Source organism: Natrix helvetica (genome assembly GCF_964273705.1).
Source record: "Natrix helvetica genome assembly, chromosome: 3".
In the NCBI taxonomy this organism is placed as follows: Eukaryota; Metazoa; Chordata; class Lepidosauria; order Squamata; family Natricidae; genus Natrix; species Natrix helvetica.
The window spans coordinates 89,730,454-89,747,862 of NC_138549.1; the positions used below are offsets into that span (position 1 = coordinate 89,730,454).

Consider the following 17,409-nt stretch of genomic DNA (forward strand, 5'->3'; position numbering starts at 1 on the left):
AACAAACACAACACATAAAATCTTCCTTCTTTACATACTGTAGAAAGTGTATCAGTTGGTTACAAAAGGCTTTCGTGCATCTCTTCCACAGTCATCAAGCATAATTCATATTAACTTAAATATTTTAACTCAGATATTTATACATGTTACCATCATCATACCTCCATTTTCATTTGACTATAATTGTTTAAATGTCCATCATAAAATATACCAAGATTTAATATATAACCACATACTGGCATTTCATTTACTATTTCTAAAATCCTCCAATGACACTAAATCCTTATGTCCTATTCTAGCTAAACATCCATAATATTTAATAACAAAGTTTTCTAATCCTTATTTCCAAACCACTGTTTACAATTTACATCCCATTTCCTTATACCCATACATAAATATGCACCTTATTATCATTATCCCTCCTTTATTTGACTATATCCTGCATCATATCATTTCCCCCCTAATAATTAAGACTTAACTGAATCTAACTTAATTCTTTTTTTTAATTAACCTTTATATATAATCCAAAAGGGTTTCTAATCTTCCTTTCATGGGTACCATTCAATATTCATATCCAATTACTACTTATCATAACACTACACATTGTATACATTATTATCATCATCAATTATTTATTTAACTATATCTATTGTCACTAAATATCACTAAGTTTAGCTAGTTTTAAATTATACTCTTCCATCTATCAACCTGTATCTTTCCAGTTGCAAAACAATCTCATATCTTCTGCCATTTGTGGTGTCAGTCCTCTAATCATCTCCTTAATCAACTTTGTATGGACTCCTCTTAGCAACTCTTTGCTTACAAAATCACTCATGTAATTTCTTTTGTTTACTTAATCAGCTTATCTTTGATTGTCGGTAGTGTTATCAATGATATTGCTAATAAAATTTCTCTCTTTAAATCTATAAATTCTTTTGTTTTCTCTTCTTCTGTATCTTGCCATCTGGGATAGATTTCCCCTCCATTTAATTCCTCTTTCAGTATTCCACTCTTTCTCTTTTCAGAGACAAACCAATCACCATAAATATCAGCAATTTTAATTTATTTATATTCATTTTCCTCTTTGATTTTTAGGATTTTAACCGCCACTTTTTCCATTTGATTAGCATCTTCAACTTCTTCATCATATTTTGCTGTTAGGTGAACTAAGTCTTCCAACTTCTTCTCTATCCTCTCATGTATATCTGATAATTTCTGTATTTTTGAGAGTATCTTTTACAAACTTAAAACTTCTTTCTGCTGTTGAAATTGTGCCATTATCTCCAGCTAACAAACACTGCTGCCCTATCTTAGAAGGTTTTAACAGGATTAAGCATAGATTCACAATAACATTTCACCTTTCTCTGGTTGAAAATATACTTCAAAGGAACATCTGTGTGCTTTTCTTCTTATCACTCTCTATAAACAAGCTGTGAGACCTTGAAGTGCCAAGATAGGATAATCAGTGAAAAAAAAATAAAAGTGTTTCGTTTCCAGTACACAAACCTCCAGCCTTGGAGTAGCGGTGTTACAATGTTACAATTTCTTTGTTTCTTTTTTGTATCTTTTTTGTATTTCAAGTTTTAAAAAAGTCTGATTCTTAAATGAGTTAGAAAAACACCCACAGTAATGAAAGAGGAGAGTTTTAGTCCATAGATTACAGAGAATAGTAAAAGAAAAAAAAAATAGAAGGAAACTTAATCCATTCGTTTTAAAAGGCTTGCATAAATTCCATCCGTGAAGATAGCGTTTAAAAAGTAAGATAACCCACTGTCCAAAACCAGTCCAAATTTAATTCCGCCGCTTATTTCTTCTGTTCTCCAATTTAAATTAATTTTAAGTTTTTTTATAGGCAGTCACTTTTAAAACAGTAAAAATTCCTCACCAGCTGGAAACACTTTCTCTTTCCATATCCTTCCGTTTTGCAGCTGCCCCGACTTCATCAGCCAAATGGCGGGATTTTTTGTCACCGGCTTGAAGAACTTCTCTTGGATCAATCAGGGACTTTGCGATGTCCCTGAGATCAGTACGACGTATTCTTCCTGTTCACCATCTCTGCGGGACGGTTTAGGTCCGTTTGGACCACCCAGCGGCAAAAGTGTCGACTGCGATCTCAGAGCATTGAGATCGCACATCGTGTTGTCACGACTTCGGCTCCTCCCCTCCCAAAGTGTGCAAGTCTTAAAGCTGTCAAGTTACAAGACCCTTGCACCCCTAACCCTTTAGAAAAAAAACCCCATGCGTGTTCAAGCTTGACAGCTTTAAGACTTGTGGACTTCAACTCCCAGAATTCCTCCTCTCGCTCTTCATCTTGATGATGTGCGGACGGGCGGGAGGAGGGAGCTGGAACCGGTTCTAAACGGCACTGTAGATTTGTGGAACCTCTTCTATAGAAGAGGTTAGAACTGGCAGGAACCCACCCCTGATAGAATTGTAACATCTCATCCTGTCTGTGACGTGAAATGAGCAGTCCTTTGCCTGGCCCAGTTCTTGGGAATGACTATGTTCTTTTCTCCATCACACCAAGTTTCTCGAGATCCATAGCTTCCCCTTTTGTATTTTAGTTAAGCCAAAGATGCATAATTCAAGGGGATCACCTGCTACCAGAAGCATTGGGTTTAATCCAAGGGTGTCAAACTCAAGGCCTGTGGGCTTGATGCGGCCCACAGGGTGCTTAAATGTGGCCTGCGGGACTGGCCTGGAAATAGGAAAGGACTGGCCTGCAGTGGCTCTTGCAGCCAAAACGGCACGGGCATGGGGGATGCACGTGCCCCCATGCCCCATTTTGGCCAGCAAAGTGCTGCAGGTGGCGTCCTGGTTTAAACTGATCTGGAATTGTTTTCTTTATTCTTGCTTGCTTTTAAAAAACATCCATATCAAAGTTTTTAAGAGCATCACCTTTTTAAAAACATTGCATATGCTCTATGAAGAAACAGTTCATGCACACACCCTGAAAACAAGTTTTATTTATTCTATTTTAATCCTATTTTTTTCTCAGTTGATAACAATCACGGGTTTATTGTTTTGAGGCTACAGCTCAACACTTCAGACCAAACATTTCTACTGAAGAATTGAGAAACCATAACAACGCTCAATGGGCTTTGCGAAGGTAGCACCATTGGATTCCTTATCTGACACTGACCTGCAGAGTTTTACAATGTGATTGAGCCATACCAAAGCTGGAGCTTTGTTTTGCCCTCTGCTCCTCCTCTTTTGAAGCCAAATTCAATAGGAACGTTCAAGTTTCAACACTATAGTTAAACAACAATTTGGTGTTTGGCTGCTATGAATCACAATCAAAGTTCCAGGAGAAGACATGCAGCTGGACATAAATCACCATTTTTCTGAACATAGTGAGAGAGGTGTTATTCTATCTAGGAGAATGAATTTAATTCCTTTAAAGAAGTGCTACCTGGGGAATTCTGGGAGTTGAAGTCCACACATCTTAAAATTGCCGGATTTAAAAACCACTGCTTTAAAGCATTTCGCGGCAAGTAGCCTTCACTTCTTCTTGATGTAGCAAACATAGCTACTACCACAGTTTGATTATGGAGAGTATGCCGAAGCACTTCCTTAGTCAGTTTTAAATTTTTCCATCGTTCAGCTGATTCGTTGGAAGAGTCTGGCTTCTAATATAGGCAATCCTCAACTTACAACAGTTCATTTAGTGACCATTCAAAGTTACGATGACACTGAAAAAGTGACTTATGACTGTTTTTCACACTTATGACGGTTGGAGCATTCCCCTTGGTCATGTGATCCAAATTCAGAGGCTTGGGAACTGACTCACATTTATGACTGTTGTAGTGTCCCGGGGTCATGTGATCACCTTTTGCAACCTTCTGACTAGCAAAGTCAATGAGAAAACTAGATTCATTTAACAACCGTGTTACTCATTTAACAACCGCAGTGGTTATTAACAACTGTGGTGAAAAAGGTCGTAAAATAAAGCAAAATTCATTGAACACTTCGCATTTAGCAACAAAAATTTTGGGCTCAATTGTGGTCGTAAGTTGAGGACTACCTGTATTTTCAAAAAAGGCCAATACACATTTTCCACACCATCTGTGATTTGAGAAACATCTACCACGTCTGCCTCTCTTTATTTGAATAAACTTTTTTTTAAATTTTTTTTTCTAAATCTAAGACTTTCCACGTTTTTCTCGCAGGGCAGTTATTTCAGCTACTCCATCGTTTTCTTTGCTCTTTTCTAGCTTAGATAAAGGTAAAGGTTCCCCTCGCAAATAATTGCTAGTCGTTCCCGACTCTAGGGGGTGGTGCTCATCTCCATTTCAAAGCCGAAGAGCCAGCGCTGTCTGGAGACATCTTGTGGTCATGTGGCCGGCATGACTAAATGCCAAAGGAGCACGGGACGCTGTTACCTTCCCACCAAAGGTGGTCCCTATTTTTCGACTTGCATTTTTACATGCTTTCAAACTGCTGGGTTGGCAGAAGCTGGGACAAGTAACGGAAGCTCACTCCGTTACGCGGCACTAGGGATTCGAACCGCTGAACTGCCAACCTTTCTGATCGACAAGCTCAGCGTCTTAGCCACTGAGCCACCACGTCCCCTTTTCTAGTTTATTAAGATGTAAAAACTGAAATGATGTGGAGTGTTCCCAGAGAGCCCACTGGGGATATCTGCAGTTTGTAGGGCCGGTTTGGTATAGTGGTTAAAGTCATCAGGCTAGAAACCAGGAATCTGAGAGGTCTATTCCCACCTTAGGCATGAGAGTGACTTTGGGCCAGTCACTCTCAGCCAACCCACCTCACAGGGTTGTGCTGTTGTGAGGAAAATAGGAGAGGGATGGAGTATGTTTCCTCCCTTATTTATAAAAATAAAGGCAGGTTACACATAAAAAAATAAAATTGAATTAATTCTTTAAATGGAACTCACCTTTTCACTGTTGCCCGTCTAAATTGCTTGTTTCAACTGGTACTGCTGCACGGATTTGTGGAGACAGGTCCAGAGGAACCTTGTAAGATCCATATTCAGATAGGCTCAATATTTGCAATCCAGAAGAATCAAACTTCCCACAACTATCTAGGCATCTTTTCTAATCCTCATACACGTTCAGGCTTGTTTTATATTCAGGGTAGTACTTCTGTTGTAAAAGGTTAGAAAATACAACCTGAGGGCATTGGAAATGATGCTATGGCTGCTTTCTTAGGCCTTCATTTAAAGGGCCTTAAAAGGATTGGAGGACACCTCCCAATTCTGTACAGGCAGACAAGTTTCCACCTGAATTGGACGGTAAGTAAAAGGCTGGGAATTCTGATTTGAAGGACATCTGCGCAGATAAAGCTAGGCCACTCCTTTTATACATTGCTTTTCTGCTTATCTTTCTGTCAAAATGCAAAGAAAAGAGGAGGAGGAGGAGGAGGAGGAGGAGGTAGGAAAGGAGGAGTGAAATTATTACTTTTGGAGAAGATCTTCAGTTGTTCCTTTCCTACAGCTGGTTGAAACAGAGGCTATTCTGTGAAGAATCCCATGGTAGTTGCTGCAGGTGAAATTGGTTGACCGGTAGAAATCAATTATGTTGTAAAGCCCGAGGATTGGGGTGGATGGAAACTGAGATGCCTAGAAGCTAAGGAGGCTCTGCTCCAACCAATAGAATTGTTTTGAACACAATATCTAACCATTCCACTATTTGACTGAATACAGATAGCCCTCGACTTAGGACCACAATTGGGCCCAAAATCTCTTGCTCAGTGAGACATTTGTTAAATGAGTTTTGTCCCATTTTACAGTTTTCCTTACCCCAGTTGTTAAGTTAATCACTGCCGTTGTTTAGTTCAGTAACACGGTCGTTAAATGAATCTGGCTTCCCCATCGACTTTGCCAGCACAAAACAGGATCGCGTGACTCCGGGACACTGCAACCATCATAAATATGAGTCAGCGGCTGAATTTGGATCACATGATCAAAGGGGGATGCCCGCAACTGTTATAAGTGTGAAAAACTTAAGATTTTAAGTGTGAAAAACTTAAGTCTTTAATCATGTTTTTCAGTGACTTTTGAACAGTCACTAAATGAACAGTTGTAAGTTGAGGACTACCTGTACTACGTTCCTTCATACTTCTTTTTTTTTTAATCCAGGCCAAAGCCATTTCTTTTGTCATCTAGTTGGGAATTCCGGGAAGTGCAATTCCCAGGTTAGGAAAGACTGGCCTAGAGAAACCTATTAATATTTCAACCCCCAATTTTGTACCAGAAAAGCTTGGGGTAAATTATAACAGGCTCCCCACTTTCCAAGGGTGGGCTCTGGATTCTGCAAGGCTGGTGAAGAGAATGCATTAGTGTCTGAGCGCTACCTTTCCGCAGCTGATGGTAATTGTACCCCACAGAACAGCTTAGCAATTAGTTGCCCTTTTCGAATTAAGTCGTGCTAAAACTTCCAATTAGGCAGATTATCCAAAGAGAAACAAACTGCTGCAGCAGAGCTTGGATTTTTTTGTCACTCAAATTAAGCATGCTGCAATATAATTTTTTTATTATACAACTTTTAGAATTTTCACTAACACCAGGTATGACTTTTTCCCCTGACACAATCTTGGTTCTGGAAGGTCCTGCCAGGCACTAGTGCACACACACACGCAATATATACCATACTTTTTGGAGTATAAGACGTACTTCCCCCCCTAAAAGTGGGTGAAAATTTAGGTGTGTCTTATAGACCGAATATGGGCCCGTTTTTGGGCTCCCGAACCTTCTTTGCGTCACGTTTTCACCCTCCGCAGCTCTCAGAACACTGGTGGGTCCCTCCTGGTTCAACCAAACCGGTAGTGGTTTGGCGGCCTGGGTCTCAGGAACTGGCAACAACCCAGGCGTGCCACGCCCCTGAACCAGTTCTCTGGGTGCCACCGTAGGTACCATATTGTTTTTTTGCTTCTGCGCATGCGCATAGCAAATTTTATTGCACTGCACATGTACGCACAGCACGCAACAAGCACACATGTGCAAAGTGTGTGCACGGTGTGGCCATGAACAAACCAGCAGTAGCGATTGCCGGAACCCACTCCTGCCCCAGAAGCATTCTGCATGCCAAAAATGGAAGCATTCTGCATGCCAGAAACAGGACACGCAGAGGGTTCGGGAGGCCAGAAATGGGCCTATTTTTGGTCTGCAAAGTTTTTCCGGAGGCTGGGGAGGGCGAAAACATGATGCACGGAGGCCAAAAACTATTTTTTTCTTGGTTTCGTCCTCTAAATCTAGGTGCGTCTTATAATCCGAAAAATAAAGTATATATTGGTACCTGGCAGGATCTTCCAGAGCCACTTAAAATTGATTTCATCCCATTTTCATATTAAAATCTTATTCTCCAGTTGTGTATCTAAGACCTTTTCTTCCTACACTCATTAAATATTAACAATTTGATCACAGTTCTGAGAAGTCTCCGGAGGACTGCAGCTGGCTTTGAGGACTCAACTCAGATTTTATTCTATAGTTAGGAAAACATCCTTTGGTGAAATGGGCAGCATATAAGACAGACAGACAGATAATAAACCCTCTCAGGTGATTTCCATTTGTAAGCTCATTAAACATTAGAACTGGAAAAGCAAGAACATCAGCCTGCCAACCAAATGTAAAGTTTGTCCACTTTATCATAGCTATCTATGGTTGTGGAAGTTGGACCTTTTAAAAACGAGATGGTGAAAACCGATTCTTTTGAGTTGTGGTGTTGGAGAAGTCTCCTGCATATTCCTTGGACAGCACAGGTGGCCAACAAGCAAGTACTAAATTGCCTAAAAGGAGACTGAAAGCAAATCACAAAACTATGTCACATTTATTTTGGCCATATTATACAGTAAATTCATTGGAGAAAGCAATTACTGTATATTTGGGTGAGTTAGCAGTAAAAGGAAACTAAGCCACAAAAGAATACGGTGGCTGGACAGGTCTAGGACAATTCATTTTGCCACGGCCATCTCACCATAGCAGTCTCACCATGGCCACCTCACCACGGGGACAATTTGCTGTGGCCAACTTGCTATGGAACAACTTGCCACTCAAAATTCCACGAGGGATAACTCAATGCAATAAATGTTATTCTCTACAGTTTCTTTGTCCTGTGCCATGTTGGCCACGGCGAGGTGACCTGTAGTGAGTTGGCTGCATCGAAACGGCCACGGCGAATTGTCCCTGGCGACATGGTGTGGTGAAATGGACACGATGATTTGGCCACAGTAAATTGTTCCATTCTGTGGCTGGACACCATCAAAGAGGACACCAGCCAGAGCATGGAAAAATTCAAAGAAGTAGTGCAAGATCAGAAGATGTGAAGAGATTTGGCCCATAGAATCACCAAGAGTCGAACACAACCGAGTGCTCCAACAACCCTCTAAAAGGATGCAAATCACCAGCTGTCTGCAAGTAATAGAAATCCTTCTATTCCCCACCATCCTGTCAGAGCTGAAGAAGCGTCTTGGATGAGAAGCAAAATGTCTTCAAATAAAAAAACAAGAAAGTCCAGTTGCCTCTTGAAAAAGTACCTTTGGGATACAACTAAATGGATAACATCGTCAACAACAACATTATAACAGGACTGGGCACTTGCTTCTCCTGTCATTATCCTCCGGAATAATCTGCTTGGCCTGGGCATGGCCAGGCAACCAAGTGGGATCAGCCTATTCCCCCTCCCTTTGGCTGACCTGCTTTCTCTCCTTCCCCAGCCAGCTGCTAGCTAAGGAGTAAATTACTTACAATTCTACAAATGGTTTTTGGAATTAAATCCAGGGGCTGCTTGTCACACCTAAGCTTCTAGCTCTACATTAGAAGCAGGAAAAATAAGATGAATTATTTCCTATTTGGGAGGAGAGCAAAAGCATTAGGGGCTGGTGGGCTATGCATTTAATAATTGGGTTGATTAAATGATAGCTGGATTAGAGCCAGATAATAGCTACGGAAAGACTTAAGAGGATGGGCTGCAGTGTTCAGTGTTGGGAGCATATGGTCTGCAAAAATGGAAATGCATCCTAGCTCAATCCTTGGCATCAATTCAATTTAAAGGATGAGGTTGCAAGTGATTGCAAACCCTTCCTTTGTCTGAAGCCCTGGAGAATTGCAGCTTGTCAGAAAAGACGGCACTGTAATACATGGAGAAATAGTGTGACTCAGCCTGTGTTTAGATATGCGACAAAACATTTTGAATCAAATCATATTAAAATCATACTTTTACCCACAGCAGTAGTGCAGCAGTTCCCCTGTCACAAACTCATTTATTTATTAAATGGGGAGACAGAACCAGCCAAAGAGAAAGCATATTAAGCCTATTTTGTTTTGGCATCAAGCCAGCAGGGTTGTGAAGGTTAAAATTCCGGCCTTAAACTTGCTGCAACAAACCCAAAGCTAATTAGATGACTTCAGAAAAAAAACGAGGCAGAGAAAGCTCTGAGCTCCTTGACGAAAAGTAGAATTCAAATGTGAATCGTGTAACTGTCTCTCACATTACAACAATTAACAGTGGCAAAGTTAGACCAAAGATTGCTTACCTTTAGACTAAACCATTTTGATAGCAACTTTTTCCAAGGAGACATCTTAGGGCTATCAGTCAAAAAGCACCACGCACATTTCTATATCAGTATGGCCAGTTGCACAGTTAGCCTGATGTTTAGGTTGGATTTGGCATTTTTGTCCATCTAGTGTGTCCTTCCCAACAATAGCAATAGCACTTAGACTTATATATTAAGTCAGTGCTTTACAGCCCTCTCTAAGTGATTTAGAGAGTCAGCCTATTGCCCCCAACACTCTGGGTCTTATTTTACCCACCTCGGAAGGATGGAAGGCCAAGTCAACCTTGAGCCTGGTGAGATTCGGTCTGCCAAATTGCTGGCAGCCAGTGATCAGCAGAAGTAGCCTGCAGTACTGCACTCTTACCACTGTGCCATCGCAGCTGGGACAGGCAATGTTTGATGGTCTTAAAGGTATCGCCTGTTTCAAGTAAAGCTGCCTTTTGCAGTTGATTGATGGGGATTTTGTCATTGTTGATGGTGGTCAAATGGTGTCCAGTTGTTTTCTGAATTGCACTCAAGATGCTTATTACTGGTACTATCTTTGCTTTTTTTTGTCACAGTCATTCTATACTGACGAATATTTGTAGCTCGGGTGTAGGATGAGGGTGAAGGTTCGTTTGTGGATTGGTTTTTGAACATTTCATTACCAGATAGGTAACATCTTCAGCAGACTTTAGGGGATGTCTGTGTCAATGTTCTTCTGTTTATAAAGGCTTCAGCGGTCAAGTGAGGGTCTCGATACACTCACAACTGAAGCCCTTACAAACAGAAGAACACTAACACTGACACTCCTAAACTCCACTGAAGATGTTATCTGTCCTGGTAATGAATGTTTGGAAACCAACCCACAAGCTCCAAGAACGAACCTTCATCTTCAGATCTTTGTATTTTGTGATTTAATCCAGTTCTGCTGTCTTCTCCAGATACCACCATGTCCATGATTGGAATTCTCTAAATATCAGATTTCACCCAAGAGCCAGTTTGGCCTAGCGGTTAAGGAACCCGGATAAAAAGTAGGAGACCCTGGGTTCAAGTCCCACCTTAGCCATGAAAGCCAACTAGGTGATTTTGGGCCAGTCATTCTCAGACCAACACAGCTCACAGAGTTGTTGTTGTTGTGACGAAAATAGGAAGAAGGTGTTGGATATTTTCACCGCCTTGAGTTATTTGTCAAAATGATAAAGGAGGGATAAATAAAATGAAATAAATGAAATACAAACACTGACCTCAAGCATCAGAAGTAGAGTGTGTGATCCTCCATATCCTACTAAACTATCAACATCCCAGCTTTAACTAGCTAGGGCTAATGAAAATTGAAACGAGGGACTTTTCTCTCCTCTCATACGGAAGAAGAAAACTACTTGTAACAAGAGCCACACTGCAAAGTAGTTTAGCAGCAGGAGACAGCGCAGGGTGGATAGAAGATTGGATTCAAGTATCCAGTGCTTGAATTTGCAACCAAGGCTCTCTTGTTTAGCTTATATCACAGGTGGTTTTGTTTGGTTTGATGCCTTTGAATCAGTATTGATTCCTAGCAAATATAGAGCAATTCATACATTTTCTTGACATCTTTGGAACGGCTTGCCATTGCATCCTTCCTAAGGCCGAGAGAAAGCGACTGGTTCAAATTCAGCCAGCTGACTTAGTGTCTAAGACAGGACTAACATTTACAGTCTCCCAGTTTCTTGCCTTAACCGCACCACCAAATTGGCTCCGCATGCCACAATGGCTTGTATAAATCAAATGGAATGGTGGGAAAATTGCAGGCAATCCCTCTTTTTCTTTGGAGGAATAGATACATTAACTAATCATAAAGAGAATGGGAACTCTGTTTTAAATGCCACAGGTATGATAAATTTTAATTTTTAAGGATTCTTTTTACTACATGTAGGTTTCCTTTCGTTGCCATGTACATTGTTCTGCCTGCTGTAAAGACAGTAGGTGTAGAATTTCATATAACAATTTCAAATAATAATTTTGTTATTTTGCAGTGAGAGTTGTAGTTTTTTCTGGAACAAGCAGCAATAAGACAAAACTCAAGCAAGGAAGCAAACTTGTAAGAACCGAGGGCTCATTGTAAACCTTCTCAAAAATAGGTCATCATGCAGATAGTGGATTTGGAGGGGGGGGGGGAAACTTCTCCTATAAGTTACATCAAGCCTGTAGTCTTTTTTTTTTTTCAGGGAAGCATTTTGAGATCTCGGAATAGGCCAATCAACTGTTTAACTGGCAGGTACAGCAAATTGGTGAAGGATTATCAGAGGTCTAAACAGGAGCCTGCTTCTAGATTAGGTTCTGCTCAAATGACATGTATAATTACAGTAAACAGTCTTTAAGAGTTCTGTGGAATTAGGTGGCGCTTCCAGCTTCATTTCTCTTAAAGGAATGCTGTTCAGTTTTACAGATACTTCTTTAGAAATCCTTTCAAGTAACTGCATACTCTTGAGATCATGGAAAAATACTCATGAGGTGCGGGCCATTGTGTGCAAGTCATAGTTGATTGCGCAAAGGACTGTTCACATGTCTTCCAGCACTTCTTGTCACTTCTTCAGGGATTTTCAGGGAGTGCAGTATGAGCCCAGAATAACACAGCAAAAGACTCAGAAGCAACCCTGCCCTAGCTTGCAACCCTGCTACACTTTTACAGCTGCTCTCTACTTTCTGGAAGCAACTGTTATCCAGGGTGTGAATCTGGGGTCGATTTATGCAAAATCTGCAGTGTTTTGTGAGAAAGGATAATTTGGTCATGGCTCCAGCATTTTCATCTGTGAAATGGGATGTGGGGGGGAACTGGATTTTAATTGTTCTATTCTGTACATTTCTTCCTCTGGCCCTCTTACTGAAATGTTTTCCTGCACCCGGCGGGAATGACTTTTAGCAAATGGCATGATATTGCCTCTTGCTAGGTCCTTGATTTTAAATAGCAACAGAGCAGCGCAAAGCAAAAGAAACTGGCAGCTGCAAATAATAATTAAAGGGCCACATGATAAGGCTTTTATTTATTTATTTATGGCAACTGACCAGCTTACATAAGATAACAACTGAAGTAGTAAACAAGCCAAGCACGGATTGAGTTTGAGCGCTAACGCTGCATCTGATTTGGTTGCTGCTGATCAGAGAGCTGCCCTTTAACTGATGTAGCTCCCCCCCCTTTTGTGATGGCGGCTGTGGTCCAGATGTGCAAAGGTGTTTCTGAGTGCCACTGAAAATGCAATGCCCACCGTTCACAGCTCTATGTATTGAAATGCAAGTTCATTATCATCAGGCATGTGCTCCGGCAACCCTTATTTTTATAGCATGTCTTTTCCCAGATGATTCCTTGATAAAGGGATTTGCTTCCTCAACTAGATTTGAATTTTCACAGGAAAGTCGGGTGTCTTTTGATTTGCTTTCTCCCGAGCATCCTCTCTCTTCTGCAGGTCCAGCTGTCTTTGTTGCCATATTGTAAATGGACAAATCAGCAGTATTTATATTGCAGGTATATTTGTTTTACGGCAGGGGTGTCCAACCTTGGCAACTCCGGTAAACTTCAACTCCCAGAATTTCCCAGCCAACCCACAACTTGTTGAAGTCTACCGGTCTTAAAGTTGCCAAGGTTGGATACTCCTATATTAGGGAGTATAATGGAAGACGAACCAGGAACCTCTGTGATTTCTTTGCCCTTGGTACCTGTGCCAAAGTGGCTTTTATATCTAAAGTGCTATGGCAACCATATTCTGCTGGCTGAAAATGCTTTCTCCGCGTGGTTGGGCAGAATGTTGAGTTCATTCATACTGATTTCTACCTGAGGAGTTAAAAAGGGAGCAACCAGGGCTACTAATGCACAACTGCCTGCATTGAAGAAATTCCACCTTGTTTTGTAAAGACCCTCGAAGCGCGCTTCTTGATGATGTACATTCTGTATCATTTGATAAAGCAAGAATTCTTCCACAAGCTGCTAGCACTGCAGAGCATAAATATTATCTGCCACTGGCCTAGTCAAGCCTTACTGGTTTACTTTAACCATTATGCAATTTGTTTCATTTCTTTTTAAAGATTTTTTAGATTTTAATTTTTTTTACAAATCATTTCTATTTCCTGATTTAGAACAAAAGCTAAGGCAATTTTAAAAAAAAACTTTTCATGTGTAACGATATCCATAAAACAAGAAACATCTATTTTAAATAGTCTAAGAGGCATTTAGCAGAGAAAGATTAGGACATTTTAGTATTTTTTCAAAGTGAAGGATTGTAAATAAAAACAATTCTTTTAGTATTTACTAATTACATATTGAGGGGCAGATGAAAACTATATTGAATTACTTACTATTGAATTATCTATAAATTTTTCTTGTTGATCAATAACAATAATACTTGCTTGAATTATCATTCCAATTTTATAAAGTAAAGAACTATCTGGCCTTCAACACAACGCTAAATGAACAGAGCCGTTTAAAATTATTTATAGTAAGAAAAGGTCACCAATTTAATCATGTACGTTAAGCAGGCAAGCAATTTGTAAACATTCAAAAGCGGCAGCATCCATGTTACAAACATAAGGGAAACAAAAATCAAGATTGTTTTAACGATTTCCCCAACCCTTCTTTGCCCTCCCAAAATTTTGGAAGTAATGTTTAAAAATACTACAAACACCAAAGGAGATTCTACCGGGCTTAACAGTCCTTTCTTACAAAAAGAAAAAAAAGTTCCAAATTTTCAACACAACATTTTATTGGTGTGCTCTTTAATATGATCTATATTGGTCACCAAGTTCGAGCTCTGTTTAAATCCCATTAGCAAAGGGAATGCTTGTATCTTGATTCAACGCTTCTTTAACTTCTGAGGACAATGTATCAAAAAGATGATCTTCTACAATTAGTCCACTTTTTCTGAGAAGCCGACACTGACCCAGAGTGGCTGGCAGACGGTCTAAACAGTTCCCCTTCAGCTCTAAGTTAGTTAGTTGCAACAGCTGGCCAATTTTTTCTGGAATTGAGGTGATGCAATTTTGTCCCAAACTCAAAGTTCTCAACTTGGAGCACTTAAATAGTTGCTTTGGCAAAACTTCCACTTTATTTCCTGTGATATGCAAGTGCTGGAGATTTTGAAGCAACCCTATTTCCACAGGAATCACCGCAATGGAGTTGTAGCTTACATCCAAGCATCTGAGTTTTTGTAAACTGAATACTGCAACAGGTAAGGATTCGAGTTTATTGTTGGAGAGGTAAAGCGACTCCAAGTTTTTAACATGGGTAATGGAAGAAGGAATGTTAACTATTTTATTGTGCCACAATTTCAGACAAGTTAGCCTTTTTAAATGTTGGAAGCTGATGACTTCTTCAATTGTGCGTATGCTGTTTGACTTTAGGTCTAGTTCCTGCAAGTTAGTGAGACTAAAAATGGCATGGGGAATACGTTCCAGTTCACAGTTCTGCAGCTCTAATTCTGCTACATTCATCATTTTCTTAAGGCTATTCAGTACAAAAAGCTTGGTACCATCATTGTGAATTACCAGCTTGGTTAGATGTGGTGCTACATCTGTGATGTTAGATGGAATTTTGGTCAAATTGCTTTTCACATAGAGAATCTTAAGGTGCCTTAATTCTCTAAGCGATTCAAGTCCTATCATTTTATTGTTTTCAGAATTCAAGTTGCCTACCAAATACAACTCTCGGAGATTTTTAAGTAAGTACACCCAAGCTGGTATCTCTGCAACATCAGTAAATTTTACATGCAGGCATCTCAGGTGGTCCCGAAGAAAACTGAAGGCTGTCTGCTCCACCTTGGCAGGGCAATGATAGAGATGTAGCTCTTGAAGGTTAGTCATCTGGGATATTTTAGCAGGGATTTTTGCTTCAGGAATCAGCTCAAGCTTTAACACATCTAAATCTGTCAAATCAAAAACCGCATCCGGGACTCCCGATAGCATGAAAAGATGTAATTCTTGCTTATCCTGAGCATTGCGAGAAACGTGTTGCCTCAATTTCTCAAAAGTCCATTCGTGGTTCAAACTTATTTCCCTCAGTTTATTTTCACTGACCTCTGACAGAAATACACCAAACCTCTTGGAGTATAACTGATCGTACTGGTCAACCATGTGCAAGAGAAAAGCAAAATCATTTTTAACATCTGGAATATCGCTGAAACTGCTCTCCTCTCTCACTTTTTCAAAAGAGTACTCCTTGAGGGGTAACCGAAACAGCCAGAAGAGAGTGTACAGACAGACAAAACCATAGACACAGATGAGAGAAATGTAACTAATAAGCAACTTTTTTAACATGTAAGCCATATTGTGTGTGCATTCAAATTCTTGGTAGCCAGTCAGATGTTCCACTTTGGGCATGCAAATATGCTCAAAGCTGATTTCATTGACAAAATTTGCTGTGTAGCAGAGAATAAATATGAATTTTACAGTTTTGATGACAGTCTGAACAACGTAGAGTTTATAAATCAAATCGCTGTCCTCCACGTGGGCCCGGAATTTCCGTACTTTTTCAAAGAGTGCTTTGGCTTGTTCTCCATCTTTTTTGTCCAAAATGGTCATACCCGGGACTTCAATCACTGGCTTTTCTGCTGAAAACTTGAAACCAGTCTTGTTTATCATGGGGGTACTGGCATTTGGACTTCCTTCATCACTACTAGTTGATACATGCTTTGGCAGGGACTGGGCTCCAGTTAGTCTCTGTTTATTCTCCTCAGAGTCTTCACATGCCGTTTCAGACAATGCTTTGGTAGTCCAAGGGGATTCAAAGCATTTTCCTAAAATAGAGACAAAATGCTCAATTTTTGAGCAGGTTTTGGGGTATTTAAACCAAAAATTGCTACTGACCATTAAAATAATTGTGTGTATAAGAGCTAGGTAGGGAAAGTACTTTGAATACCAAGGAAGAGCCACATGATAACACATCTGGTTAATGAAAACATATTGCTGATAATCCAAGTTAGTTTTACGGCCCAGAAAATCTTTCTGTTCCTTCTTTGCTTCCTGACTTGCAGCAGTTGAGTGTAATGGGGGATAGGCAGTTCTACGTACATCAGGCGTAGTGACAGGTGTCGTGTCAAGAGATACAGCCATGGCTGCCTGTTTGTCTTTGTCCTGAATAGCTGGCGTTTCGGATTCCGGCATATCTGTAGCTTTGGCATTTCCCAAGGGGCTGGGTTGCATTTTCGCACTTACAGCAGACTGTAACACAGGCAAACAAACCACCTGATCTTTGGTCAACTGCATGGTTCCTGCAAAAATGGCAACCATTAGCATTACAACTGCCAGGTAATCCATAAATACATCCCACCATGGTTTCAGAATTCGGTAAGTTGGCTGTATGTCATTCAGAGATGCAACTTCTGCAAGGGTAAACATTCCTGTAACAAAACAGAAGTTCCTGTTATTCACTGCTGAGAAGCACAATAATAATTTATGCATTTCTTTATTTTTAATTTCTATTTTTCCTACTTGTTTTAATTTCAATTTTATCTCTTATAAATGGTGGACAGCAGCCACTTTTAAAATATAAACGGTGGACAATAGCCACTATTAAATATAAAACAAAATATATATTTAAGGTCTCTCAAGCTGTATTGACAAAAAATTAAGACACTGGCACTAAAATATGTTCCTTGAAAGTATTTTAACATTTTAGTAGATGTTTTAGGGTTACCATCTTAATTTAATAGTTTAGGACAGAAATGAAAGAAAATAATACAGAGCAAATGAGAATCTTCAATGAGAATCAATCTAATTGTAATGGGTGGGTTACACAGTAAAAATCTATTTTATAAATTATAACCAATAATAGTATTATTACATCAGAGCAATAATCCATTTAAAAGGACAGTAAGCAGTACATATGTGGTTTTATTTTTCCAACTTCATATATACTTATCCATTCCAATATGGATATATTGCTATATTCCTGTT

The 17,409-nt window shown here is 39.9% G+C and overlaps 1 protein-coding gene across 12 annotated transcripts in view; it reads right to left on the minus strand.

Moving 5' to 3' along the window:
- Positions 1-12,535: 12,535 nt before the first annotated feature.
- The window catches only part of LRRC8D (leucine rich repeat containing 8 VRAC subunit D), a 100,312-nt gene continuing 95,438 nt past the window's right edge, over positions 12,536-17,409 (minus strand). For all 12 annotated transcript variants that reach the window (XM_081946072.1, XM_081946075.1, XM_081946070.1 and 9 more), the window contains one exon: positions 12,536-16,853. In XM_081946072.1, the coding sequence (XP_081802198.1) occupies positions 14,275-16,851 (2,577 nt within the window). In that variant the 5' untranslated portion in view covers positions 16,852-16,853 and the 3' untranslated portion in view covers positions 12,536-14,274. The remainder of the gene's footprint in view (positions 16,854-17,409) is intronic.